General features: G+C 42.0%; 1 protein-coding gene across 6 annotated transcripts in view; it reads left to right on the plus strand.

Moving 5' to 3' along the window:
- RBMS3 (RNA binding motif single stranded interacting protein 3) overlaps nucleotides 1-26,983 on the plus strand; it is a gene marked incomplete at its 3' end in the record, with an annotated part of 764,091 nt that overhangs the window by 86,591 nt on the left and 650,517 nt on the right. For 3 of the 6 annotated variants that reach the window (XM_080974855.1, XM_080974854.1, XM_080974852.1), the window contains exon 2: nucleotides 25,010-25,078. In XM_080974855.1, coding sequence (XP_080830981.1) covers nucleotides 25,010-25,078 — 69 coding nt within the window. Of the gene's footprint in view, nucleotides 1-16,348; nucleotides 16,367-18,030; nucleotides 18,160-25,009; nucleotides 25,079-26,983 lie in introns of those variants that run through there. The other 3 variants (XM_080974856.1, XM_080974857.1, XM_080974853.1) reach the window with 3 other exon arrangements.

The following is a 26,983-nucleotide window of genomic DNA, read 5'->3' on the forward strand; positions in this document are numbered from 1 at the left end:
TTCGCTCCATAACACGCACAGACATTTCCCCTTACTTTCTAGGAGGAAAAAAGTGAGTGTTATGGTGCAAAAAATACGGTAAATAGCAGGGACTGAGAGACCAATCCAGACGGGAGCCCTGCAATGTGTGTGGTTTTATATTATGGTTGGCATCCATCTGTCTTGAGAGACAATGGAGTGTGTGGGTGAAGTCAAACTGCTGTGTTAGCAGCACTGAAGTGACATTCCTTGCGCGCAAGCCTGGGCAGTGTCTTGGGCAGCCCAGAAAACAAGACTCCCCTTGGCCTCACTGGTTTGGTCCAAAGGAAAGCAGAACAATACGTTTGGCACGAGCTTGGCTGCAGGAGTTGCTGGAAGGAGGGGTACAAGGCACCATCCAACTGTCCTAGGGACTCCACTCCAGATTTGCATAGGGTTTACTGTTTTGCCTTTTCTTCTCCTGAAGATGTCCTGCAAGGCAGCAGAGTGTCAGGAGTGCATGCAGGAGCCAGGCCCTGTGACCAGTAGGGCTTCGCAGGACTGGGGCCTTCCTAAGTTTGTTCTGGAGAGGCAAGGCACGGCCGCACAGGGGAGGCCGCTTGGTAACTCACAGCACCTGGTGGCAAGAGCCGGGAAGGGATAGAAGGTCAGCATTTCCCTTCAGCTCTTTGATACAGCAACTCGTTTCCCACCTTGCTTCGTTTGGCTTCTTGCTTCCTGATCCTCAGACCTCGGCTTCTTGACTCCTTGCTTTTCGACCCTTGGAACCTTGACTTTGTGACTCCCTGCTTCCTGACCCTCGGACCCCTGGCTTCTGGACTCTAGTTCCTGTTCCCACCCTGCCATCTTGCCCCCAGTCCTGAGGTCCTCAGCAGGGACTTTGACCGCCTGCAGACCGGACCGTGACACAGAGGTTTTCCTTCTCCTAGATGGGCTACCTTCCCATGTTGATGAGCCCCATCTGCCCCTCACTCCCGTCTGCAGCTTTTCTGCTCAGTCCTCCAGAGCCTACCTTTGGTTGTTGTGTATCTATCTATCTATCTATCTATCTATCTAGCTAGCTAGCTAGCTATAGATTTCTGTGGAGACAAACACACACACATACACATGCATGCCCCTGCTATAGTCTCCTTACCTGCAATTTGCATTTAAAAAGAAGGATCCATGGGAAGTCTACACTGGATTGGGACTGCATTGGGGGCCAAAAGGTCTGACCTGCCTGTGCATGTTTATGCAGACCGAATGAAACGCTTCATCCGTTTTGATGGCACTGAGAGGGTAACAAAAGAAGGGTTAATGGAAAGTGCCTGTGTGGTGTAGTGGTTAAGAGCGATAGACTTGTAATCTGGTGAACCGGGTTTGCTTCCCCGCTCCTCCACAAGCAGCTGCTGGGTGACCTTGGGCTAGTCACACTTCTTTGAAGTCTCTCAGCCTCACTCACCTCACAGAGTGTTTGTTGTGGGGGAGGAAGGGAAAGGAGATTGTTAGCCGCTTTGAGACTACTTAAAAGTAAAGGTAAAGGGACCCCTGACCATTAGGTCCAGTCGTGGCCGACTCTGGGGTTGCGGCGCTCATCTCGCTTTATTGGCCGAGGGAGCCGGTGTACAGCTTCCGGGTCATGTGGCCAGCATGACTAAGCCGCTTCTGGCAAACCAAAGCAGCGCACGGAAACGCCGTTTACCTTCCCGCCGGAGTGGTACTTATTTATATACTTGCACTTTGGTGTGCTTTTGAACTGCTAGGTTGGCAGGAGCAGGGACTGAGCAATGGGATCTCACCCCGTCGCAGGGATTCGAACTGCTGACCTTCTGATCGGCAAGCCCTAGCTCTGTGGTTTAACCCACAGCGCCTCCCGCGTTGAGACTCCTTAGAGTAGTGATAAAGTGGGTTATCAAATCCAAACTCTTCTTCTTCTTCTTAAGACTTTCTGCTTTCAGATTCTTCTTTCAGGTTTAGTGTTCCCAAGGTACCCTTGGCACAATGCCGACATTGGTCTACCCCACCTCCCAATACACAGGTTCAGGGCAAGATCCAGCTCTGCTTTCAGTGGCCACCACATGTTTACTCTGCCCACTGTTGAAAAGATGCCAGGGAGGGCAGTGCGGGTGGGTTGGACTGGCGAGGACTCAGTCCAAAAACCTAGGGCCCTTGGCTAGTGTCCAACCTGGCTGACTGCTAGCACTGGGCCTGAATGTTCCTGTCGGAGGGAAAAGAACAGGAGGATGGAAAAGCTCCTTTGCCTGAGGTCCAGTTCCTATGTTACCTGAACAGTGGGGTGGGGGTGGGGCACTGGGATGCTGCTGCTTCCATCATGAAGGAAGCCATCATGTGGATGGGCCATCAGTTGACGTGGTACCTTCCTGAGCCAGCATGTCTTCTGGTTATGGTCTGCGGGCGAACTTGGCAGAATCCCTTTAAAATACAGGCTTTCGTTTGCAAGGGGGGAAAAAATATTAGGAGGAAATAGTTCATTAAAAGGGAGAGGCAAATTAGAGTTCAAGCACTTTAGGTCAGTTTGATTGGGAGTTATGCGGCACCCAAACAAAAGTGCTTGTAAAGATGAATTGAGAACTTTAAATGCTATCTTTAAATCAGAGTATTCTGGGCAATCAAAGGTTTCCTTATCACTCCCCAAAATGACCTGCTTAGAGAAAATTGAAGTGCTCTGATGGTTCGGATAGCTCTACAATTCATACCCCCAGAGTAGTGATCACCTTTACATTTAAGCACTTAATTTAAGAGCTTCAGTAATTTTAAATTGCTGTGTGCCACTCAGAGTGACAGACGGTGACTTGAGTGCTTCAGTAGTTTCAAAACACTTCAGCGCACACTTGAAATGTATTTTTCTACAGAGATTTATGGAAAACTGGTTCAGATTTTGTGATTAACACTGAAAAGTGAGAAATTGAACCATAACACACTTGTCAAAATACAAGGGAGCTCATCTAGGGGGCTGCCTCAGTTCCTTCAGATCGGAGAGCAATTTTCATGTTATGACTAGGGTTGCCAAGTATTTCCCCAGCAAGGCTCCTGTGCCTTCAACAGTTCCAGCGCAAGCAGAACCCCAGCATGTGACGCTTTTCTCCCAAAGGGGTTTGCATGCCAGAAAAAACTGTCCGCTATTATAGCAATTATTACAAGGTTTGGCTTTTAAAAGGCGAGTTCTTCTTCCTTTCGAAACAAGATACTTGAATAGCATGTTACAGAAATTACTATTTGAATGTCTGGGGTGTTCTCCTCATTTTCTTTAAATCTGTATCTGGTACCTCCTTGACCTTGGAAATGAGAAAGTGGGGTGATATGGAGTTTCTCTTCCTCCTCCCCCCCTCACAGCCTCCCACGAGTCTCTAAATCTGCTTCAGAAGATTGTAGGGCCCTCTGGAGTAGACTGGAGGGAGAGGAAAAACTGGAAGTCCCTTTGCTCAAACAGATTATCATTCTGCAAGCAGGTGGGAATCATTGTGGAATTTACTTGCTGTGTTTTAATTTTGTGCAAGTGAAAATCGGAATAGGGATGGTCTGATGTTGTTCAGGTTCCAGGAGGATGCACCCAAAACAAAACTGTTTGCACCTCATTTGCCTTATGCAGACAGTGCTCCCAATTACAATGAGATTGACTGTACTCATCATTTTCTAAATTAGTGTATAAGTTCGCATATTCAAATCTGCGTCCTTGTTTTTATGGCTTTTGGGCCAATGCAGAAGTAGCCACCCTATAGTCTACTGTAGCAAAGGCTGTTGCTGATGCTTTTCCTCCTCACAGCCATCACTGATATTGGGGAAAGCCAGCCAGATGGGCGGGGTATAAATAATAAATTATTATCATTGTGCTCATGGCCCTTTTTTGTTTTAGAGAGGGGGGCATCCTATGACAGCAGCAAGACAAGGGACGGCCACTTAAGACTGTCATACATCCAGATTTCCCCAAACATTACCAGGATTTCAAAGGCAGAACTGATGTCCAGGGGGGATTTCTGAAATATGGTGCTTTGTCCTGGATCTTAGGCAAGTCAGTTGAAAAATTGTGAGGGTTTTTTTTGGGGGGGGGCGGGCGGTTACACCTTTTATGTAAAAAAAAAGAGTTCAACAACTTTGGGGTCTTCCTAAAGAAAGGTCAGCAGTTTTTGTGGTGCCCTGGATTTTACTTTTTGAAATATGGCAATCCTCCTCCTTCATTCTCTCACACAAGCCCAGAGGGAGAGAGTGCTAATGGTGGTAAAATTCACCACTGCACTGCTTGGCAGGATGCACCCCGAAGTAGAAATTCCCTCTCATAGTATTCTGTCAGTGCTAGCAGTCCACAACTTGGGGCCGATCTGGTTCTTATTTTTTTATTGCATTTATATACCACATTTATCTTCCAGGGATCTGAAGGTGGTATACAGTGGTACCTCGGATTAAGTACTTAATTCATTCCTGAGGTCCGTACTTAACCTGAAACTGTTCTTAACATGAAGCACCACTTTAGCTAATGGGGTCTCCTGCTGCTGCCGCGCCGTCGGAGCACGATTTCTGTTCTCATCCTGAAGCAAAGTTCTTAACCTGAAGCACTATTTCTGGGTTAGCGGAGTCTGTAACCTGTAGCATATGTAACCCGAGGTACTACTGTATATGGTTCTTCTCTTCCCCATTTTATCCTCACAACGACCCTGTTAAGGCTAAGAGATGGCGACTGTCCCAAGGTTGAGTGGGGATTTGAACCCTGGTCTCCCAGGTCACAGTCCAGCACTCTAACCATTATGCCACACTGTCTTAACCTTCCATGGTGCACAGATTTCTGTACAGGTGGAAGAGACTTTACTAGTAGAGAGGTTACTTGTATGGAGCCTTCCCCAGCCTGGTGCCCTCCTGGTTTCTGGGACTACCATTCCCATCATTCTGTTTAAAAAAATAAATAAATATTTTATTGGTTCGTACAAAAACAAATTCAAAATGATAAAGAGAAAAAACTTTTCCCATATCCATATATGAGATTCTCTGAATCTCGCAACTTCCCACCGTCCCCTGCATGAGTCCTTAAAACACTTTTTCTAAAACTACATATCATCACATTCTCCACAGTTTTCATCTCTCTGAATTATCCATATTTTTTATTTCTTTACAAGTTATTTTTAAAGTCCAACCAACGCTTTTATTTGTTTACAATAAGTAAATCATAAATTTCCCCCATTCTTTTAAAAAGTCATGATCTTCTTGAATCCTGAGTCTTCCAGTCAGTTTTAACAAATTTTATTTAAAACATTTTTTTCCAATTCATTGTATATTAATTCCCAAAAAGACTTTGTTATCTTTCGTGACCACCACATATGATAAAAGGTACCCTCCTTTTTTTTTACACTTCCAACAAATATTGGAACTTGTTCTATACATTTTGGATAACTTAGTAGGAGTCAGATACCACCAGTACATCATTTTCATATAATTTTCTTTCAGCGTACAACATGCTGTGGATTTCAAATCTGTTCTCCATTGCCTCTCCCAATCTGCCATTTGTATGTTATGTCCTAAGTCCTTTGCCCAGTTTATCATTCCCATCATTCCTGACCATTAGGCCATGTTGGCTGGGGTTGATAGGAGTTGCTGTCCAAAACATCTGGAAGGCATCAGGTTGGGGGAATGCTATTTTGCAGAGATCAGATTTTGCTCAGCAAGATGATGTGCCCTTCAAGCCTTCCCTGTTAATGCAAAAGATAACCTAGTAGTTATCTGCAGATCTGATTTCACGGTGCCTGTAAAAAGCTACTGTGTTGTGGGGAAACTGGAAAGCGCTCATCCAGCTTCTGTTGTCAGACGCTGGCAAAGGGTGATGTTTTAAGGACATGCTTAGTTTTTTCAAGCATGACAAGACACATGGCCCAAATCTTTCTGCTTGCTTACTTCTTGAGATAAAAACAAATTGAATGTTTTGTGTTCAGAACTAAGTTGAATCCTGTACTCTGCTGTGGTTCAGTTACTTCTACAGTATCCCAGGGAATTGATGGGGAGCAGAGGTCATTTCCTACATGTTCATCCTTTTTTTAAAGGTAGGATTCGTTTCCAAGGAGTTGCGTTGATATCTCCTTTTTAGTTGAACTGACCTGCTCCAAACTTTACTATCGCTGGGTGTTTTCATCATGCTTTTCTGGGCTGAGACTCCAGTTCTTGAAGGAATGTTAGCAACATTTTGTTATCAAACTTGTTGAAGATTGCAAAGAAGTCAACGTAATAAAAGCACAAACATTTAACTCCCTAGCTGGTGGTTAGTCTAATTTATTATCCTGCCAATGATTTTTTAAAAGGAGGGAGGGATTTGAAAGTTAGATAGTTACAGGCCTGGAGTGGACACTTAGAGAATAATCTGCCATAAATGAGAAAGTTCTTCTTCCCAAATGCTGGCAGCTAATATAACTCTGTATCCACAGATTTATTTCGCTTGTAATATATTAGCCTTTTCTAATACAATTTTGACAAGCAGATTCCCATCACTACCACTGTGGTGCAGTGGCAGAGTGCTGGACTAGGATTGAGGAGACCTGGGTTCGAATACCGATGCAGCCATGAAGCTCATGGGATCATAAACACTCAGCCTAACCAACCTCACATGATTGTTGCAGGGACAGTAGAGGGGGAAGACCACTCGTGATATAGTGGATAGAGTGTCAAGCTTAAACTGAGCGGACCAGATGCACACCCATTCATGAAACTTGATGGCTGACCACAGGCTGGGAAATGGTGCTTGATATACTTACTTACTTGATATAATGTTGTTGTAAGGACAAATATGAGCAGCATTCAAAACTCCCATTGTTCTAGCCACATTCTGCAACTAGGAATTTCATTAGCATGAGCAGTTTCTGAGCTCTGGGCACCTAAGATTTCAGATTAAAACTGCAGAGTAGAAGGAAAGGAAGATCTTTTTCTGCATCCCCACTTCCAGCTACTCTCTGAAGACTGGAGAAGAGACCCTCTTAAGAATACTAAGAGGTGGGCAGCGGAAGGACTAGACCATGTGAAAAATGAACGTAATGTTTTAGCTGCAGTTTATTCATTTTCAGCTTTGTATTCTTGTTATTAAAAAAGGTGCTCCTAGACATTATGTTGTTGCGCCCATAACCTGGGTTTAAGGTGCCATTTAGCTCCCAGCTTTCGTATCTCAATTTCTAACACTGAAAATGAGGGGGGAGGCACATACTGTACATGCTCTCTTGAGATCTTTGGAGGAAGGGTGATAGAAAAACGTAATAAATAGACAAGTGTTGTTTTATTGTTACATGGTGCACTGGGAAAACTTTTAGGGAGAAGGATGGGGTGAACACATTCTTTGTCGGATGACAAACAAATAGCCAGATTAGTTTACTTTGCAAGGACTACTAAGTGGAAAGTATTTGCTCAGATTTTAATGCAGTACTTTTTTCTAATCGTTTAAACTAGTGCCCCTTTCATCTATTTTTGCTTGGTTAATGTCAACAGCGAGCTACAGGTAGGTAGGTAGTTTTGATATAATGGCACATCTACCTGCTTGTATTATTTCAGTGATGTGACTTCCCTTTCACACACTGCACACAATCACGAAATGACCGGCATTACCACACTCCGCCTAAATATCCCCTGCAGAACACCATCAAGTTTAATTTGCAGCCCCCCCCCCCGAATCTGTCATTTTGGAAAATCCATAACGCAATCATGTTAACGTCGTGGGAGCAGTTTCACAATTTAAGAGCGTGTGAGACCCTAAGAGTAACAATGTGGACACCCCTCTGTTTCTCTGCAGGGATAAATTACCATACTCAGGGATGCTGATTGGAAAAAAGCTAAGATGTCAGTGTTCATCTTTGGTTTAGACTGCAAACTGAATAACTGAAGGAGATAAAAGGGCTATATTTTAATTGTTAGGAAATCAAACCAACTGCAGCAAATTTTTGGGAGCTTGTTCCCGAGAAACATAAATAAAGCATTGTCTTGATAGATATATGAGAGCAATAATGGGCTTCACTGGCAAATTACCAATATTATGGAACCTCATCATATACAGTGGTGCCTCGCAAGACGAAATTAATTCGTTCCGCAAGTTTTTTCTTCTTGCGAGTTTTTCGTCTTGCGATGCACAGTTTCCCATAGGAATGCATTGAAAATCAATTAATGCGTTCCTAGGGAAACCGCTTGCCAGGCTGGCGGTGCGGAGAAGGGCTTTTCTCCCCACCGCAAGCCTTCAGGACAGGTACGGGAACAGAGGGGAAGGCGCGCAGCGCTTTCCCTCTGTTCCCGGGGCTTGCGTGGGAGGAGGGTTTTTCCTCCCCACCGCCAACATTCAGAACAGCATTCTGAATGTTGGCGGTGGGAAGGAAAACCCTCCTCCCACCCCAAGTCTTCAGGAAAGCCATCCGATGCCGGGCGGCGGGAGAAGGTGTCCCCCCCCGCCCGGCACCGGAGCTTCGTTCCGATGCCGGGCGGGGGGAGGAGGTCCGAGGATTGTGGGGAAGACGCGCTGCACTTCCCCGCTGTCCCGGAGATTTCCCTATGGGCTTTCGTCTTGCAAAGCAAGCCCATAGGGAAATTCGTTTTGCGAAGCGCCTCCAAAACGGAAAACCCTTTCGTCTAGCGGGTTTTCCGTCTTGCGAGGCGTTCGTCTTGCGGGGTACCACTGTATTTGCATGACTTCTCTTTAAAGATTGTTGTCTTATACTGTACTTGCAACTGGATCATATAGTGAAGAAAATGACTAGCCCATTCATAACTATGCTTTGCAATCTCTAACACCTTCCTTTACAAACAAAATCTTTACCACCCAAGAGTAATGGCTAACTGAGCACAATCTGATCTATATTGTTCACAGAGTTTTTTAACCTTGATTTAGTTTCTGTATGACTACTTAATATATACTGTTCGCTGCCCTTTAAATAAACATTCAGAATAGGTGACTTGTTTAAAAGCCCAAGGTTAATGCCATTGGAGGATTATAAATTCATGAAGGCAGGGAAAGACTTCAACAAAATCACTATGTCTTTAATTCTAAGCGTATGCTTGTAGCAGCTCTGCTCAGCACAGCATAAATACACTCCATTGGCATACCATAAGACATGGATGGGGAACCTCTTGCCAGTGGCATAGCGTGGTTTGCCAGTGCCCGGGGCTGCCAGGTGGGAGGGAGGGAAACAGACAGAGTATGTATGCTCATTCAACTTTGTAATGGTGTCCGAGACATCCAGGAGATTATAGCCACAGAGATAAGAAAAGAAGAGTCATTCCATTGTCTGGAGAGGTCACTTCCTGGTTTACATGAAGAAGCCGTTTTCAACAGAGCCCAGTGATGGAAGTGTGCAGCAGTATTGAAGCAGCACGGGGTGTTGAATTTTTTTGCCCCTAATAATTTTGTTCCTGGGGCAACCACCCCTGTGCCCCCTCCGCTGCTATGCCTCTAGATGATGCCAAACTACAACTTCCATCATGCTGGCTGAGGCTGATGGGCGTTGAAGTCCAATCACATCCAGAGGACCACAGGCTCCCCTATCTTGCCATAAGATGTGGCTGCAAAACATCTACTTAAATTCCTCTTGCTGGTTCAAGCATGAGTGATAACAAGTAAACTCCCCTATGATGAAGTTAGGTTAAGCCAGAGCGTTCAACACAATCTCAGAGGTGAAGTTGCCAGTAAGACCAATTGCTTAGCATCAGTCTCCTACCAAGTTTACTTTGGTAAGTGGTATCTAGAGGGCAGGCCAGCATCCTTGGGCATTTGCTGGGATCCCAGCAGATAGCTTGCTGGCACAGACTGCTTTCATTTTCTGCTACTGCCCCTGAGATAGCATTGCTCTGGGGCATCATGGAACACTAAAATGGTAGGTAGCTCCCAGCTGCCACAACCAAGTACAGTGGTACCTTGGGTTACATACGCTTCAGGTTACAGACTCCGCTAACCCAGAAATAGTACCTCAGGTTAAGAACTTTGCTTCAGGATGAGAACAGAAATCGTGCTCCGGCGGCGTGGCGGCAGCAGCAGGAGGCCCCATTAGCTAAAGTGGTGCTTCAGGTTAAGAACAGTTTCAGATCAATAACGGACCTCCAGAATGAATTAAGTACTTAACCCGACATACCATTGTAAGTTTAATGGGGCTCTCTTAACGTAGAAGGGGACCCGTCACGCCTAGAGGCCTGTGATGAAACAACTAAGTAGGTTTACAAAATTCCACAATATAATGTATACTGGATTAGTTCAATCTAAGAATAGATTGGGATGAATATTTTATGTTGTTTATGTCTGACTTTTCTTTTTAGTGTACTAATATAACTTTACTGTTAAAAATAGATTTTTAGAGGCAATGCAATAACAAATACAGGGGCAGCCACCTTGCTGCCCTCCATATGTTTTTGGATTACAGCTACAATCAGGCCCAGCCAGCATGGACAGTGGTTGGGGATGATGGGAGTTCTAGTCCCAGCGACATCTAGAAGCCACCTCTGGTGTAGTGGATAATGTTGGCTTGGGAGACCTGGGTTCAAATCCCTGCTCCACAATGATGCCAAATGGGTGACTCATTGTTATGCATTGCATTTATATCTCGCTATTCTTGCAGGCATCACCCATGGTTCTCCATTCCCTTTTATCCTAAGAGTAGGTAGGGATGGGTGGATCAGTTTATTTCCAATGTCTGCACATTCATTATGTGTGCCACCCCATTTTTGCATGAATATCTCTCTCTCTCTTTCTCTCAATCAATCAATCAATCATAATAATAGTTTTATTATTTATACCCCGTCCATCTGGCTGGGTTTCCCCAGCAACTCTAGGCAGCTCCCAACAGAACACTAAAAACAGAATAAAACTTCAAACATTAAAAACTTCCCTAAACAGGGCTGTCTTCTGTTTGTATTTAAATATGTATTTTAAACACAAACCTAAAATGCATTCTAATCGTAAAATATCATTTCACTGCATATTTTATCTCAGTGTACACATTTCTAAATATAATCTTAAAATATACATTTTTTAAAAAAAGAAAAGCAATTTTGCACTTTTTTTTTTAGCTGTGCATTTCATTACAAAATTTGTAAAGTAAAAGAAGTAAAAAATCCAAATGATTGTTAGCATTCCAATCTGCACAGTGGTTGAGAATGGGCATAGATGAGGTACAAGCGACCCTTGTTTTGCCTGAGGGTTATGTTCCAGACCCTCACACATTGGTGGAGAGCGCGTGTAAGCCTGTTCTGCCCTGCCCCTTTTTGTGGCGTCTCTATGACGTTTCGGGGCTACTTCTGGGTTTGATGCCATGCACGTGTGTGCAATTGCGTGTCATTTAGACACGCCTAAATAGGTTGTTGCCTGTAATTCTATATTAGAATCCATATAAACTAATTTCCTAAATCCTCCCTAGAGCTTTGTTGGGCTGAGAGAGAGTGGCATGCCCAAATTCATCCACACAGGTAAAAAAGGTAAAAGACCCTTGAACGGTTAAGTCCAATCAAAGGTGACTATGGGGTTGCTGTGCTCATCTCGCTTTCAGGCCTTGGGAGCCGGCGTTTGTCCACAGACAGCTTTCCGGGTCATGTGGCCAGCATGACTAAACCGCTTCTGGCGCAACGGAACACCGTGATGGAAACCAGAGCGCATGGAAATGCTGTTTACCTTCCCACCGCAGTGGTACCTACTTATCTACTTGCACTGGCATGCTTTCAAACTGCTAGGTTGGCAGGAGTTGGGACGGAGCAACGGGAGCTCACCCCGTTGTGGGGATTTGAACTGCCTACCTTTTGATCGGCAAGCCCAAGAGGCTCAGTGGTTTAGACCACAGCGCCACCCACATCCCATTTACCTCATCCAGATAGTTCATTGGCTGCACAGGGATTTTATCCTGGACCATCCAGGTATTTGTCCAGTCCTCTAACCACTGCTTCACCAAACCTGATACATATTGAGCCAGTCCCTATATCTGAGATTAACCTACCTCATAGGGTTTGGTTGTAAGAGTTTTTGCAAGCTGCCTCAAGGAACATGGGAGGGTGGTTTATAAATATTTCAAGTAAAACAATGTATATAAGCTGGCCTGTGCACTTGAGCTCGAAAGGCAAATCAGATGGTGTGTGTATGTGCTACACAGAAGTAAATGGCTCAACTGAGCCAAAAAAACCAACATTTTCTATCTTCCTGTCTTTGGTTTTCTTTCATACTCGGTGTCCCTCGCCTATTTCCATTTGAGTGGCATTTTATCAGAGATAATCTAAAAGCATGGTTGTGAATGACATGCCTTCCTTTTGATTAATTGTTTCATTCATATATTATTGTTTTTTTGTACCGTTTGAGGCAGCCTAGATAGGGAGATAGCCCTGGGATGCTCACTATTGTGAATCTTAATCGGTAGGGAATTGACAAAAGTGACAGAGCTGAAAGACATTTGTACTTATCAGCTGAGACTCCCACTCCAAAAATAATAACAATTTCTAAGCAGTGTCTGCAAAATCTTGTGCCTTATCACAGAGAAGTCACTGTAGTTAATTTTGGACCACAGAACCGATTAAGGCAGAAAATAAAACATTTAAAATATGTTTATTTCTCATTTGAACTTTTTTTTAAAAAAATGGAAGTCCTAATTTAACAGATATATGATTTCCCTCAAAGTGAATTTATCTTTGATCCATTTCCACCTCACTATTCCTAAACATCACAATTTTGATAAGTGGGGAGAAATCCCAGTATTGTGTTTGGCTATTTAATCTTGGATTAGCTTCTCAGAGCTTTGTTTGTCTTTTTCTATCTAGGATAAACTTTACCTTGTAGTAGTTTTGTCTCATACCTGGTGCCAGGGAATAGCAGGAAATAGGAAAGAGTGACCAAAACAAAGGACACTGAAATGCTGTGGGCAAAATATGGATGGAAGGAGAGACACTATATGGCATGTCCAAAATGGCTGGAGGCTTCTCACTCTTTTTACAGCTTCTAACATATCATACTCATATAACAACATGTGGAAAAGCATGGGGGAAAGACATCACTAAGCATCACTAACATATAATGTGCCAGTAACTGACATTAGGAAATTCGAGACTGGGGATAGGTTTGGTTCATGTAAGAACGCTATATTTTTATACAACTTGTATGAAAAGACTGGGCCTCCCTCTTCCTCCCATGTAAAACATGGGTGCTCGCTGACTGCAAGGGTGCTGATAGGGGGCTGCAGGAGGTACATACCTGTCTTGCCCAGAATCCTCTGGACCATGGGTAGGCAAACTAAGACCCGGGGGCCGGATCCGGCCCAATCGCCTTCTAAATCCGGCCAACGGATGGTCCGGGAATCATTGTGTTTTTACATGAGTAGAATGTGTCCTTTTATTTAAAATGCATCTCTAGGTTGTTTGTGGGACCTGCCAGGTGTTTTTACATGAGAAGAATGTGTGCTTTTATTTAAAATGCTTCTCTGGTTTTTTTGTGGGGCATAGGAATTCGTTCATCCCCCCCCCCTTCAAAATATAGTACGGTCCCCCACAAGGTCTGAGGGACGGTGGACCGGCCCCCTGCTGGAAAAGTTTGCTGACCCCTGAAGTCTGGACACTTGCCAGCAGAGGGAAAACAACTTTGCATACATCTATCCTTTTCTTTTTTCTTTTTTTATTATTAAAGCATTTCCTTCCCATTTGGAACAATAGGCAATGGACTACATCACTTCCTGGGGGTTGGCATAGTTTTCTTCCAGGTTTGGGTGCATGTCAGGGGATTTTGGAGGGGGTGGGGATTTCGGATCCATGCTCTGCTCCTGCCCATGGACACCCTTCTTTTGTGCCCCTTGAGCCAGCCTTTTGCATCTGGTCCCAACTAAAGTTCTAGCAAGCAAACAAATGAACAAGCAGAATCAGGAAGTTTGTATCAGAGATATAAATGTGCAATCCATCAGTTTCTTATAGGCACTAATCCTCCACAGTACCCGGCCTGCCCTGCAAAAAGTGCTCCAATTATATTGGTGTAGGAAACACAAGCTGATTTGCATGCCACTTACCTGGTGGTGTATACCGATCTGTTCTCGTTTAATAATAATAATAATAATAATAATAATAATTTATTATTTATACCCCGCCCATCTGGCTGAGTTTCCCCAGCCACTCTGGGTGGCTCCCAATCAAGTGTTAAAAACAATACAGCATTAAATATTAAAAACTTCCCTAAACAGGGCTACCTTCAGATGTCCTTTAAAGATAAGATAGCTGCCTATTTCCTTCACATCTGAAGGGAGGGTGTTCCACAGGGTGGGTGCCACTGCTGAGAAGGCCCTCTGTCTGGTTCCCTGTAACCTCACTTCTCACAATGAGGGAACCGCCAGAAGGCCCTCGGCGCTGGATCTCAGTGTCCGGGCTGAGCGATGGGGGTGGAGACGCTCCTTCAGGTATATTGGACCGAGGCCGTTTAGGGCTTTAAAGGTCAGCACCAACACTTTGAATTGTGCTCAGAAACGTACTGGGAGCCAGTGTAGACTGTAGACCTGAGTATAGCAGGGGTTGGGGGACCTGTCTTTCCCCGTCCCTGCCCCCAGCATTGCTGGACTGCAACTCCCTTCATCTCTGACCATTGGCTATATTGGCTGGGACGGATGAGAGATGGAGTCTATCAAAATCTGGAGGGCTATACACCTTTTACAATCCTGGAGTACACGGTGGGGGGGGTGAGACCCGGGGGGGGGGGAACTTACAGAAAACAACAACCCACAATTCACTAAAAATTGCTTTAGTTTTCTTTTTCAGATGAAGACATGGTGTATATTCGCAAAAGAAAATTGCAGTGCTTATTCCACCCTGATCACTAAAAAAAGGTCCAGACCATTCAAACAACATGTCCCTACTGTCCATTCTATTCTGTTTTAATTTAAATTTCTTTTCTATCATCTGAAGTTGAAATGAGAAGTTATAGTCAGCTTGTTAAGATATTTTTGTCATTGAAATATGTGAATTATATACTAGATGTTGCAGCATCAGATTTACTTCATAGAGAAGGCTGTATTTAGCTTGACTTCTACGCCTGGTTCTGTTGCGATAAATAGATGTTGGCAATGCATGATAGATGTAAAGTGAATAATAATTTAATTGTCATTTTAGGGTATTTTTTAGAAACAGCTGTAAAATCCCAGAATGACAATTTTGCTTCAAATAAATGAGGCTGATCATAGTTGTTACAAATTCAAATGTGATAAGAGCCAATTACTGAAAATTCACGTGATTGTTCAGAGCACTTAGATATATGACAGTTTAAGTAAACACTAGAGACTGAAACAACTCCATTAATTGCAGCTCTGCATTTCAGCACATGGTTAGCTGTCCCGCTAATATTCACGTAGAGTATTTAGAAGGGAAGTAACTTAACCAGGCATCCTTTAATACAGGTATGAGGAATCTGTGTCGCTTCAGCTATGGGGACTCCAACTCTCATTGACCCCAGCCAGCATGGAATTATGGGAATTGTAATCAAAGAACAACTGGGGGTCAACACAGTTTCTACTCCTTTAATCCATCACTTACGCTGAATAATGCTTAACATTTGATTTCTACACACACACACACACACACACACTCTCACATTTATATCCTGCTTTCTCTCAGTGCAGGACCCATGGAAGCTCACAACATAAATTAAAAAGAGATGCAGGTAAAAAAAAACACTGATTGCTTTTTAATAAACATTTTTAAAAAGCAATTAAATAAGTCATCATACTAAATAAGCAGCAATGAATCAGTCACTGTCTCTGTTGTCTTTTTGGCAGCTACTGTTTCAACAAGCCTTTTAAAGTTGAGGTTTGTATTCTAATTGTTTTCAATATGTTTTTTGTTTTTTGTTTTTTGGCTACATTTTGCCATTAGATTGAGCGAAAAAGAATTTGAAGAGAAATTCTTCAATTGGAAGAATTGGAAGAGAAAAAAGGTTGAATCCAGGCCCTCTTTCAACACTGCCCTTTCAATCATTAAAAACACAGCATATTAATAATGATCATACAGAATCACTATGCCTGGGCCACTCTAATGGTATGGAAAAAAAGGGCTATCTAGGCTTTCCCCAATGTCTTCACTACTAATTCCCTTACAAGCATACCCCATGACTGCCATAGCTCTGAAATCTCTGATAGCTCAATGGGCTGAGAGGGGTTACTTGTGGGCTCAAATATTTTTTTACGTGGCAGGGAATCCAGTCCCCATTGAACAATTGAGTACAAATGGAGGTGTGATGGACACCTGAGCTAGAGCAGAGTTGGGTGATGCAGCGTCTCAGAATGCTGGAGCCGCTCTCTGATTGGGTGCTATTCTGCCAGAGTGCTGGAGCTGCTCTCTGATTGGCTATCGAGACTTCTAGCTGGAGGTGGGGTGGAGCCTGAACTTTGGGAGGGAAAATAAAAGGAGCAGTTTCTGAGAGAGAGTTCAGATAGTTGAAGGGGGTGAGTTGGTTCTGGTCTGTGCGCACTCTGAGGAAAATACCTGCAGCTAGAGAAGGGAGTCTCTGAGCTTAGATTGCAAGACAGTGTTCAGTGTCATGGGAGAGTATTCTGACAGGAGTTAACTGGGAGGCTGAGTTTAAGCAGAAGAAGTAGAAGTTGTGGGGTTACAGTCTACTTAGGTCTCATTTCAGTCAGGAGCAGAGAGATATTTCAGAAAAAGAAAGCTTTCAAACCAGTTAAGAGGGGTGTGGGGACCCCCTGGTCTGTTAAACTGCTAGAAGTACCTCAGGAGTGTGATTTTTAAAAGGTTGGGTAACCACCTTGGTTAGGAAACAAAGTATTAAGCTGTGCATTCAGCTTGTTTAAGAACAAAAGCATCAAGCTGTATAAAACCTATACAACAACCAAGTTAAGGAACTGAAGCAAAATAAGTCCAAATGAGCTAAGCGTTTACCATCTAGTCTAGAAACCTGTAACATCTAACTGAAGCTTGTTTAGAAGCCTGTAACATCTACTATATTCAGTATAATTATAAATAACTGTTTCCTGAAATAATTTTTTTATCTCCTGACACAGTCTTTGTTTTCTCAACTTCGTGCTGTAAAACAAACCTTTCTTATTTGTTCAACTTCTACCTGAGTCTCCCAAGTAACTAAATTTACCCTCGCACAAAAACCAAAAGGTAATCCATGATGGTTATTAAAGAGGATATACAGAAAAACCACATGTAAAATAAAATACAGGGCAGAATGGAAATTGATGCTGTCTTACATCCTTATTAACCAGCATCCTAAGCCATTTCTGCTGTATACCAGCTTCCCCACTTCTTGTGTATAAATATAGATTACTACACACACATTACTGAATGCATGTATTTCCCACTTCAGCGGAATTAACTGTTGTACAGTACAGTGGAATATAGACTATTTAGTAAAGTTTCCCCCAAATAATTGCTCTAAAGGACATTTAGACCCTCTTGGCACCTTTTTTCCCAACTTTTGGCTGAAGAGGGCAGCCTTTCATCATATTTTTGTAACTACCGTAATCTGAAATGGTTACTGTGCATTGTGAATATTTTTTGCACTTCACACTTTGTGCAGACTGGTGCGTTTTGCTGTTATTGTTGGAAAAACAGCAACAGATTACTCGTCACAAAAAAACCGTTTGATAGGAATTTTGTCCCTGAATCTAAAATGCAATGGTCATATGAAACAAACACATTTTCGTCTTCATATACGCAGGGCAGTAACATGCTCCCGATTGCTACCGATCTTCCTCACTTTAATTCTTTTTTTTAAAACTGCTCTGCAGTGTCCTTTCGGAAAGATTAGTCCAGTGCAGTGTCGCTACCGTCTGTAGAGTTTTATGCTATGAGCCGCCTAGGGATTCTTCCTTGAAACTTTTCAAAGCACAAATCTGCGTCTTATGATACTTCTAGGACAAGACAAATGGCTACTCCACATTTGCAATTAGCATGATAGATTTAAGGGGCTCTTAGAAGAATTTACTGCTGAGATGCATTTCTGTCGTATTGCAGGGAGGGGTGCTTGAAGAAGTAAGAATGATAGATTTTCACTGTTATTGCTGCTGCAGTCCCTACATTGCATCACTTCTCCTGCAGTGACAGACAAATTTGAATGCCTGTCTAACCTTTCCCCATGTCATGATTTAGATTCTTTGACGGGCTTTGGAGAGAATAAGAATGAGCTATAGAAGGAGTGAACGTTTCAGCAAAGGAATCCAGGACTTAGTCCACCAAGGAGCTTCCATTACTTTGAATGACTTCTGAATGAGAGGAAAGGTCAGCAGATTGTGCCCAAAAAATATTTGGCAGTGAAACAAAGCTTCCATTTCCAATGTATTTAATGTCTCAGTTTATACCCTGCTATTCCACAGGTTCCTTGGGTTGTTTATATAGTGTTAAAATTGCAAGAAGAGAACAGAATGTGAGAAGTCTGTTGAATATTAAGTTGCAGCCACTAAGTGCACCTTGCCTTTTTGCATCAGGGTGGGGGTGGAGGTGGGTGGTCTGGTCTGGTCTGTAAATTAAAAATTACCAGTTGCTGGAAACAACAGGGACAAGGGTGCTGTTGTGTTCAAATCCTGCTTGCAGATTTCTCATGGGCATCTGGTCAGCAACTCTGAGAACAGGATGGTGGACTAGATGGGCCATTGACCTGATGTTAAAATTATTTTGCAGGTTGTTATTCAGATTAATTGAATGCCACAAAACAGAGTGAATTGTATTATGTATAATTCCTAGGCTGCCAAATGAAACTGGATTGTGTAGCTGTCTTGAAAAAAAAATCAGTTGGAATCCTAGAATCGTAAAATTGTAGATTTGGAATCCTAGAATCGTAAAATTGTAGATTTGGAGGGTCATCTAGTCAAAACCCCTGGAATGCAGAAATCTCAACTAAAGCATCCATGTCAGATGGCCATCTAACCTCTGCTTTAAAATATGCACTGAAGGAGAGTCCACAACCTCCTGAGGGAGTCCACTCCACTGTTGAACAGCTTATATTGTCAGAAAGTTCTTCCTGATGTTTAGTTGGAATCTCCTTTCTTGTAACTTGAATCCGTTGGTTCTGGTCTTACCCTCCAGAGTAGGACTATCACTGTTTTGCCATCTTATTTTATATGAGATTCAATTTATTTTTGAAGCTTGTAAGGCAGATGAGAAAGGTTGTGGCCATATTAGCAAGTGTACTGGCCATGTGGCTCTGAGGAACAATCAGCAAAAATAGGTGGCGTTGAAATTGATGGGAGTTAGTCACTGGCAATCCTATCCATGTGTACTCTGAAGTAAGTCCTGCTGAATTACTTCTGAGGAAACATGCATATTATTTCTTAACTGTGAACTTACCCCATGGATGCTTCTTCGTTTACCTGTTTAACGAGAACCCATTAGAATTGTTGTAATGTGATCATTGCGGAGGCTCATGTAGTCAGTTGTGACAGTGTGGCAGTGTAGAAGATTGTTTACTCAACCCTAAAATACATTTCATCATTGACCTTTAGCAACTCAGACGTGATCTAGAATTAATTTCATTGGAATACAGGAAGTTGCCTTATACCAAATCAGCCCTCATATCAAATCATTTGCCAATCTAGTAGAAATGGATGAATTCGTCAGTTCTAGCCCCCAACCCAGTGTGCAGTTCACCCCTTATCCACACCACGTATACACCCCCCAAAAAAAAATCTTCATGGAAACGTGTATGCATTTTAAAGCACATTTCCACCAATTCTTTCACACAATTTTACCCAGTTTTTGGAAGTACCATTAACTACCTCTAGTTATGTAGTTTTGGGACTTTGTACTCACTAATATATGTGTTTTTGTGAACATTTTTGGGTAGGAAAATTGCATCACAAGAAGCTTGAATATCAAAGGATACCTCAGTTTCAATTTGCTTATTGGTTTGGGAAGTGCAAATGAGATAGGACTAATATCTCCTCCATCTTAAATGTCTAGTCTCGTCTTTGACTGAGAGGGACTCTCCAGACTTCTAGCCAGGGACTGAACCTGAGGCATTATGATCGGATAAACAGATGCTCTACCACCTCGCTTTCGCTGCTGATAGCAATAGCTTTGCTTTATTTTATCCTGATAGCAATAGCTTTGCTTTATTTTATGAAATGAAAAATCCACAAATATGACCATCCACTATAACTTCCTGTCTCATTTTCTATTTTGCTCTGAATAAAAATGGTGTACTAAATAATCTTGCTTTCAAATAAAATGTAATACCTTAAAAAGGAAAGGAAAGAACAGAAGTCTGAAAATGCTAATCAATAAATCTTGACAGAAATTCAACCAGTCTGAGGATTCCTCCCCCTTTTCCTCCCCCACCCCTTTATCCCATCAGTAATAAATGATTTGAACATCTCAATGGTTATTTGCTGGTAAAAAAAATTCAACAGATATATAACATATCTGTAGATATTCATTGCCAATGAGATGCTATACTCCCATAAATCCATTCATTATACTCAGACCATCAAAGCTCATCGCCGCAGCTCCATAGAGACTCTGAACTGATGAATTTTGATGGAATAAGTATAATGAATGGATTTTTTAAAAAATGACTGGCATACCCATATCTGTTCCGGCCTTTTCTTGTTGCACTGATTTCTGTAAAACGAAAGTTATCTTTGATATTACAGTACTGCCCACAATAGTACCTTTTCCTTTTAACCCCTCCTCAATACTTTATATACAACAGATAAGTCTGAAATAGATGTGTACCAATGTTATGCATGCTAAGCTTCTTCATACATCGATCAAATGCACAGTAGTAGTTTTGGCAGCTGCGGCTGGTGAGCATGCCATGATGGTGCAATGTGAACAGTGGTTTAAATGACGCAGTGCTTGGCCTCATGTCTTGAGGAGCACATCCACCAAGTTCTGAAATAAGGGTACACTGGGTTACCATAGCAACTCCAGAGAGGTTGAGTGTATGACTTGTTGAGTCATTCACTCTCCCATTGGTTCAGGAATGTAGAGATGGGTATAATAGTCTCTAAGGCATTGCTTTCATTAGGTCTTGTTGCATGTCCTGATGCCGTCCTGTTTGTTGTCATGATCTGACTCTGAATCTGTGAGAGTCAGGGGAAGAGACTGTGAGTTGTTTTTTACACAGCAGAGTTAGCTAGCACACTGATAGTGTTAGTAGTTCTCTCTGTACATATGTATCTGTACTTTGAAGACCAGAATAAAGGTGTATAGTAAAAGGTAATGGTAATGGACCCCTGGACAGTTAAGTCCAGTCAAAGGTGACTATGGGGTTGCGGCGCTCATCTCTGCTTTCAGGCCAAGAGAGCCGGCGTTTGTCCCCAGACAGCTTTCCGGGTCATGTGGCCAGCATGACTAAACCACTTCTGGTGCAATAGGACACTGTGAGGGAAACCAGGGCGCACAGAAATGCTGTTTACCTTCCCGCCACAGCAGTACCTGTTTATCTATTTGCACTGGTATGCTTTCAAACTGCTAGGTTGGCAGAAGCTGGGACAGAGCAATGGGAGCTCACCTTGTCGTGTGGATTTGAACCGCCGACCTTCCAATCAGCAAAGCCAAGAGGCTCTGTGGTTTAGACCATAGCACCACCCATGTTCCCTTGGTCTATAATAGATAGCAGCGATTAGCTTTGTCTGGAGACAATAAACACCTTTTTACTTTGAACTGTGCGGGAGGGGAGTTTTTCCATTAACCAGGGACTCTGGAAGAAGCCATTTGCTGGGAGCAAGAATTCTCTGAGGACTCCACTGGGGTTCTGCATACTCTGATGATACATCACACTGGTTGAGGTGTGGTGAACCACCAACTGACTTCCACAAGTCACCTTCAGGTGGCAAGGGGTGCGGCTAACCAGCATACCCTTTCAATGCATAGGAGAAACAACTCAATCACATCCTATTTTGCTTGTTGTTAGCATGAGTTTCTTGAGGTTTAATTTTTCAGTGTTCTACTCCTTCCTTGGAGTCTCTTGGAATTAAATCCATTCTATTATGATATTGTTCTTGATTGTTTGTTTGTTTCAGATATTATTTGGGAACCAAAAGGAAGAACGCCACATAGCCCTTAAACAAAACCACAGATTAAGAAAAAAAGGAAACTCACTGATCACAGTTCTTAGTATAGAACAGATTAAAAGAAATTCACTAACTGTTGAGAAATTTTGGGTGTTATCTCCTTACCAGGAAGTGAGCCCCGCTGAAGTCAATGGGACTTACTTCTCAGTAGACATTGTATCAGATTGCACCGTAAGTTAGGTAACCAAATCATAGTCAGAAAAAAATATCAACTTATTATTGTTTGCATTTACCTGGAATCTCCATTTCCTCAAAATATTCAACAAGATTGTGCTTTGATGCTACCAATGTACTCTAAATAGGGAAAAAAATCAAAATATGAAGTGTTACTAGAATAATTTTTTCAAAATGTGTTCTGTTGGGAGTAGGTTACTTGAATTCTCTATCCTTTGTTCCTGCTTTTCTGAAAGTTACATTTTTTCTATACACCGCAGTATTTTCTTAAAACAATCTCTGAAGGAATCTACTTTTTTCCCAACCATCCAGCTCACTGTTTAAACATTCTTTTGTATTCTGATGGTTTCATTAGTAAGGAGCTGTCTGGAGCTTTTTAAATTTTTATCTTTTTAATTAAAGTAATTTGGATTAAAGGGAGGCAGTTGCCATATTAATAATTCCGTAATACAGCAGTATTTTACACTAATAGTGGCTTCAAGGCCTTTAGTGCTTATAAAAGACAGTATATAATGGAGCCTTGGTATTAAATGGAATGAAGCGTATGAGTGCCTTTTTAAATTTCAGGAAAAATAGCAACAAGAAAACAGGTTATTACAAGTGGATTAATGTCTCTGCTTCCTGAACTACATTGCTGCTTTTTGCAGTGTCAACTGGAGATCTCTATTTCCCTCACAGAATGACAATTCCCAGAGTTCCCTGGGAAGAAGGATTGATTGTTAAACCACTCTGGAAATTGTAGCTCTGCGGTGGGAACAGGAGTTCCCTAACAACTTTCAGCACCGGGAAGCCGTGACTGTTTGAAGTGGTATCATATCATTGTGCTTTAAATGGATGATGCAAATATGGCCCCAATAAAAGGGTCTCAGAGCAAGGGTTTTTCTCACCCTACTCCTTCATATGTGTTTCAGTCAATGTGTAATGAGATTTAAGAAGCATCTCTGTATCTGGGCTACACTTTGGTTTTATTCCTGAATGGCTGTGGGGTAGCCAGTTTATCTGGAAATAAGGTAACCTAGTAAGCAAGTTCTATACCTGCTTCCTGATTACGGATGGGGGAGAAACTCAATTCAGTTCACATTTAAAGGCAAACCTACCTTACTCACATGTTTCATAACAGTATGTGAACCAAAACACAGCAGTCCTTTGAAATTTTCCAGATTTTGCAGTGCAGTTCTTTAGCTAAGTGATGTTTCTACAAATGCACATATTGGGGTAAAGTTTGCATAAACATGCAAGCGTTGGCATTAAATTGGGTGAACAGCTTTACAAAAATTTCTATACAGTATTTGTATAAATACTGGTGAATTTTCATGAGGAGTTTTAAAATTAATAAAAAAATTGCAAACTCATGTGGAAATGTGGAGAACCAAATTTAAGATTGGGGGAAAGGAGAAATGGAGGACTGAAACTGACCTATTCAGCCATCCCTATTTCATGTTGGTAGAATTTTCTATTCCTTTAATAACATTGCTCCCACTTATTGAGACTTTTGTTCCCTCTTCCAGCCAGCATACCAGGCACCTCTCGGTGTACATTGAAAGCAGGCCATAGTGTCATCTTCCAAATTGTTGTTGTTTAGTCATTTAGTCGTGTCCGACTCTTCGTGACCCCATGGACCAGAGCACGCCAGGCACTCCTGTCTTCCATCTTCCAAATATCCATGGCTTAATCTTACTCTTGGTGGATTAAAACTGTCACTTGTGTTTTGATCATCTATAAAAAGGTACAGAGCATGTAGAATCAATGAAGTGGTCTATTCCTGTCCTACCAGTTTCCCCCCACACCAGCAGACCTATCTTCAGAATGCACTTCAAGCAAGGGAATAATGCAAAACCAAAACTAGTGTCTCTGATAAATGGAAGGAGGATAGCACTTGACTATGCAAGAGTGCTGCTTCCATATTGTTGAGGCCCACGGGTTACCCCTCTCTTCACAAGCACTTTGACAATATTGCCTTGATCCACTGTGTGCCGTGATCCAATAGCTGTAGATTTATATTGGCCTAGAACAGTGGTGAAACTAAAGAAATCTATGAAAGCTTTTTTAAAAAATTCTTTCCTTTACAAAGTTATTGTACTTCACCAGATCTTAATCTATTACAGTATTTGTAAGAAGGGATTCCAAATATCATTGAATTTTTCCATGGCAAGTCTGCGTTTATATGCAAGTTGTCCATATGTTGCATGTTTGTATAAGTCTTCGATCCAATCGTAGAAGGGAGCAGCGTTTTTATTTTTCCAGTTCATCAGTACAGTGGTACCTCAGGTTAAGAACTTAATTAGTTCTGGAGGTCCATTCTTAACCTGAAACTGTTCTTAACCTGAGGTACCATGTTAGCTAATGGGGCCTCCTGCTGCCACGCCGCCATGCGATTTCTGTTCTCATCCTGAAGCAAAGTTCTTAACCCAAGGTACTATTTCTGGGTTAGCGGAGTCTGTAACCTGAAGCATCTGTAACCTGAAGCATTTGTAACCCGAGGTACCACTGTATCAGTCTTTTTGCTGTGGTAAGGGCACGGAGATCTATGGAAATCTTCGAAAGCTTAATTATATCAAGCAGCAGCCCGGACACTGAGATCCAGCTCTGAGGGCCTTTTGGTGGTTCCCTCACTGTGAGAAGTGAAGTGGCAGAGGGGCTTCTCAAGAGAGGTTCCCACCCTGTGGAATGCCCTGCCATCAAATATCCAAGAGTTAAACAATTATATGACTTTTCATAGACATGCTGTATTGGGAAGTTTTTAATGTCTGATGTTCCTTTATGTCTTTTTATATTCTGTTGGAAGCCGTCCACAGTTGCTGGGGCAACCTAGTCAGATGGGCAGGGTATAAGAAAGTATTGTTGTTGTAGTAATAAAAGATACGTTTTTCCTTTTTTTCAAGAAGTCCACAGTCAACAAGACTTCAGGTGCTCCCTCGTATAGCAGATGGTCAAGTTCACAGCCACATCAGGTAATATTCCTTTATACTGCTTTTTAATCATCTTTTATGTCAAAGAAAAAAAATCTGTCTGTTTAATGTTATTCATGGTTGAGGCCTTTTTGTGTATGCTCTTCAACTGCCCATAACGATCAATAAAATTCAAGTGGTGTTTGTGGACCACAAAACATGAGGTACTTTGAATGGCTGGTTGTGGCTACAAGCTGTTCGTGTGCCATCACACAAATTCCTCCATGCCATCACAAAGATCCGTACTAATTTGGACTGTGAAAAGACTAGTTTGGACTAGTTTCCACTGCTGCCTCCATGTGTGCTTCCTGAAAACTGGATCACCATGCTGGAAAAACGCTAATTGCCTCAACTCAGCTGAAGTTAGTCATGACTATGTAACACTGAATCAATGGGAAATGTTTGTTGCAGGTTATTTACATTCCATTCATTTCAAGCTCTGGTGTTAACCTGGAACAAAGTCACTGTGATTACTGTCAGCCATAGAGAGCCAAAGCACTGTATAAAGCCATTCTGCATCACATTGCCTCTGCAGAGTCAGGGTATACGTTTTATTACAAAATGTTGGGGGAACTTTTTAAGACACCTTACAATTAGCAACCTGGTGCATTCAACGTAGAATCTACTGGAATCTATAGAACACAATTTTATAAAAGGACTCTACTGTCCTTTCCAGTTGGAATTAGTTTTATATGCTGAAATTGTCAGTAGAGTCCTACTGATCTGCTTAAGGCAAAGATGTAATTCAATATTGTTCTTTCATTGTACACGTGCAACACGCTCTCGCCTGTTGATAGCAAATGCACTCAACAATTAAAAGATGCACCTTTAACATGCCCAATTGAATCCACTTTAGAGTGCATTGTTAATTCTTGGTTGCTTTTCCTGGGAGAAAAAGATAAGCGTATATTCAAGATTATTGTTTTGGAGCTTTAAAATCCTGTTAGCAGTTGAACAGGGTTGAAAGATTAACTAGCAGGAATGTTGTTTGAAAGTAAATCTGAAGTCATTCTGCATCTATTGGAAAAGCTTTGTCCTATTATATTAAAACATGCCTGTGGTACTGCTTCTCCACCTCCAATATTATACCACATGCATTATAATCTTTCTCCTCCTTTTTGTCCTTTGTTTTATAATCTCCTTTCCCTTTTTATCTCTTTATTGTAAAACTTTATCATTAGTGTTTTGGTTCTAATAAGCCTATAGACTTGCCTGGTGGATATTAAAATGCCAGTACCACCAGTGGAGAGAAAAAAAGAAAGTGTTACAGCTATGTAAAGAAATCCCAAGGCACAATTTTCTTTTTATGCTAGGGCTAAGCAAAACATTTATATTAGATCATAGATTGTATTCCATGTGGTCCTCTAAGGGTCTTTGTTGTTTACTTACACATTTAGAAAATAGTTTTCCAAGAACAAACAAGATTATGGCGCCAATTCATATTGTCTGCATTTTCTTTGCCTCACGCTGGGAACTCAATGAAGCCTCTTCCATATACATCTTAAAAAGAATCCATAGAAAATTGAATTGAACTACACAAGTGTGACCTTTGGTGCATCTAAGGAATGTTAAAAGTTAAATTGACTTCCTCTGACTTTATACTAACCTTTCTTTCATGTTTTCTAAATTCATGTTGGAGTAAAAGTGGGGACTGAGGTTGACTTAGGCCTCTATGGGCCAAGAGAAACTGGCTATTTATTTTCTGTGGTTCACATGAATTGCAGTACAGTTGTCAACACATATACCGTAATTAGTCCCACTGAGTAAACAAACAAAAAAATCTCAAGCCAACAGAGGCTAGACTGGGGGTGATTCCCCCTCCTCAATGATTTGTTTGTGTGGATCATAATATAGCTGGAAGAGTCCAGAGTTAATTTGACCCAAGTGCTAGATCAGTTGTATACCTAC

The sequence above is a fragment of the Podarcis pityusensis genome (assembly GCF_964106645.2).
Source record: "Podarcis pityusensis genome assembly, chromosome: 12".
NCBI lineage: Eukaryota > Metazoa > Chordata > Lepidosauria > Squamata > Lacertidae > Podarcis > Podarcis pityusensis.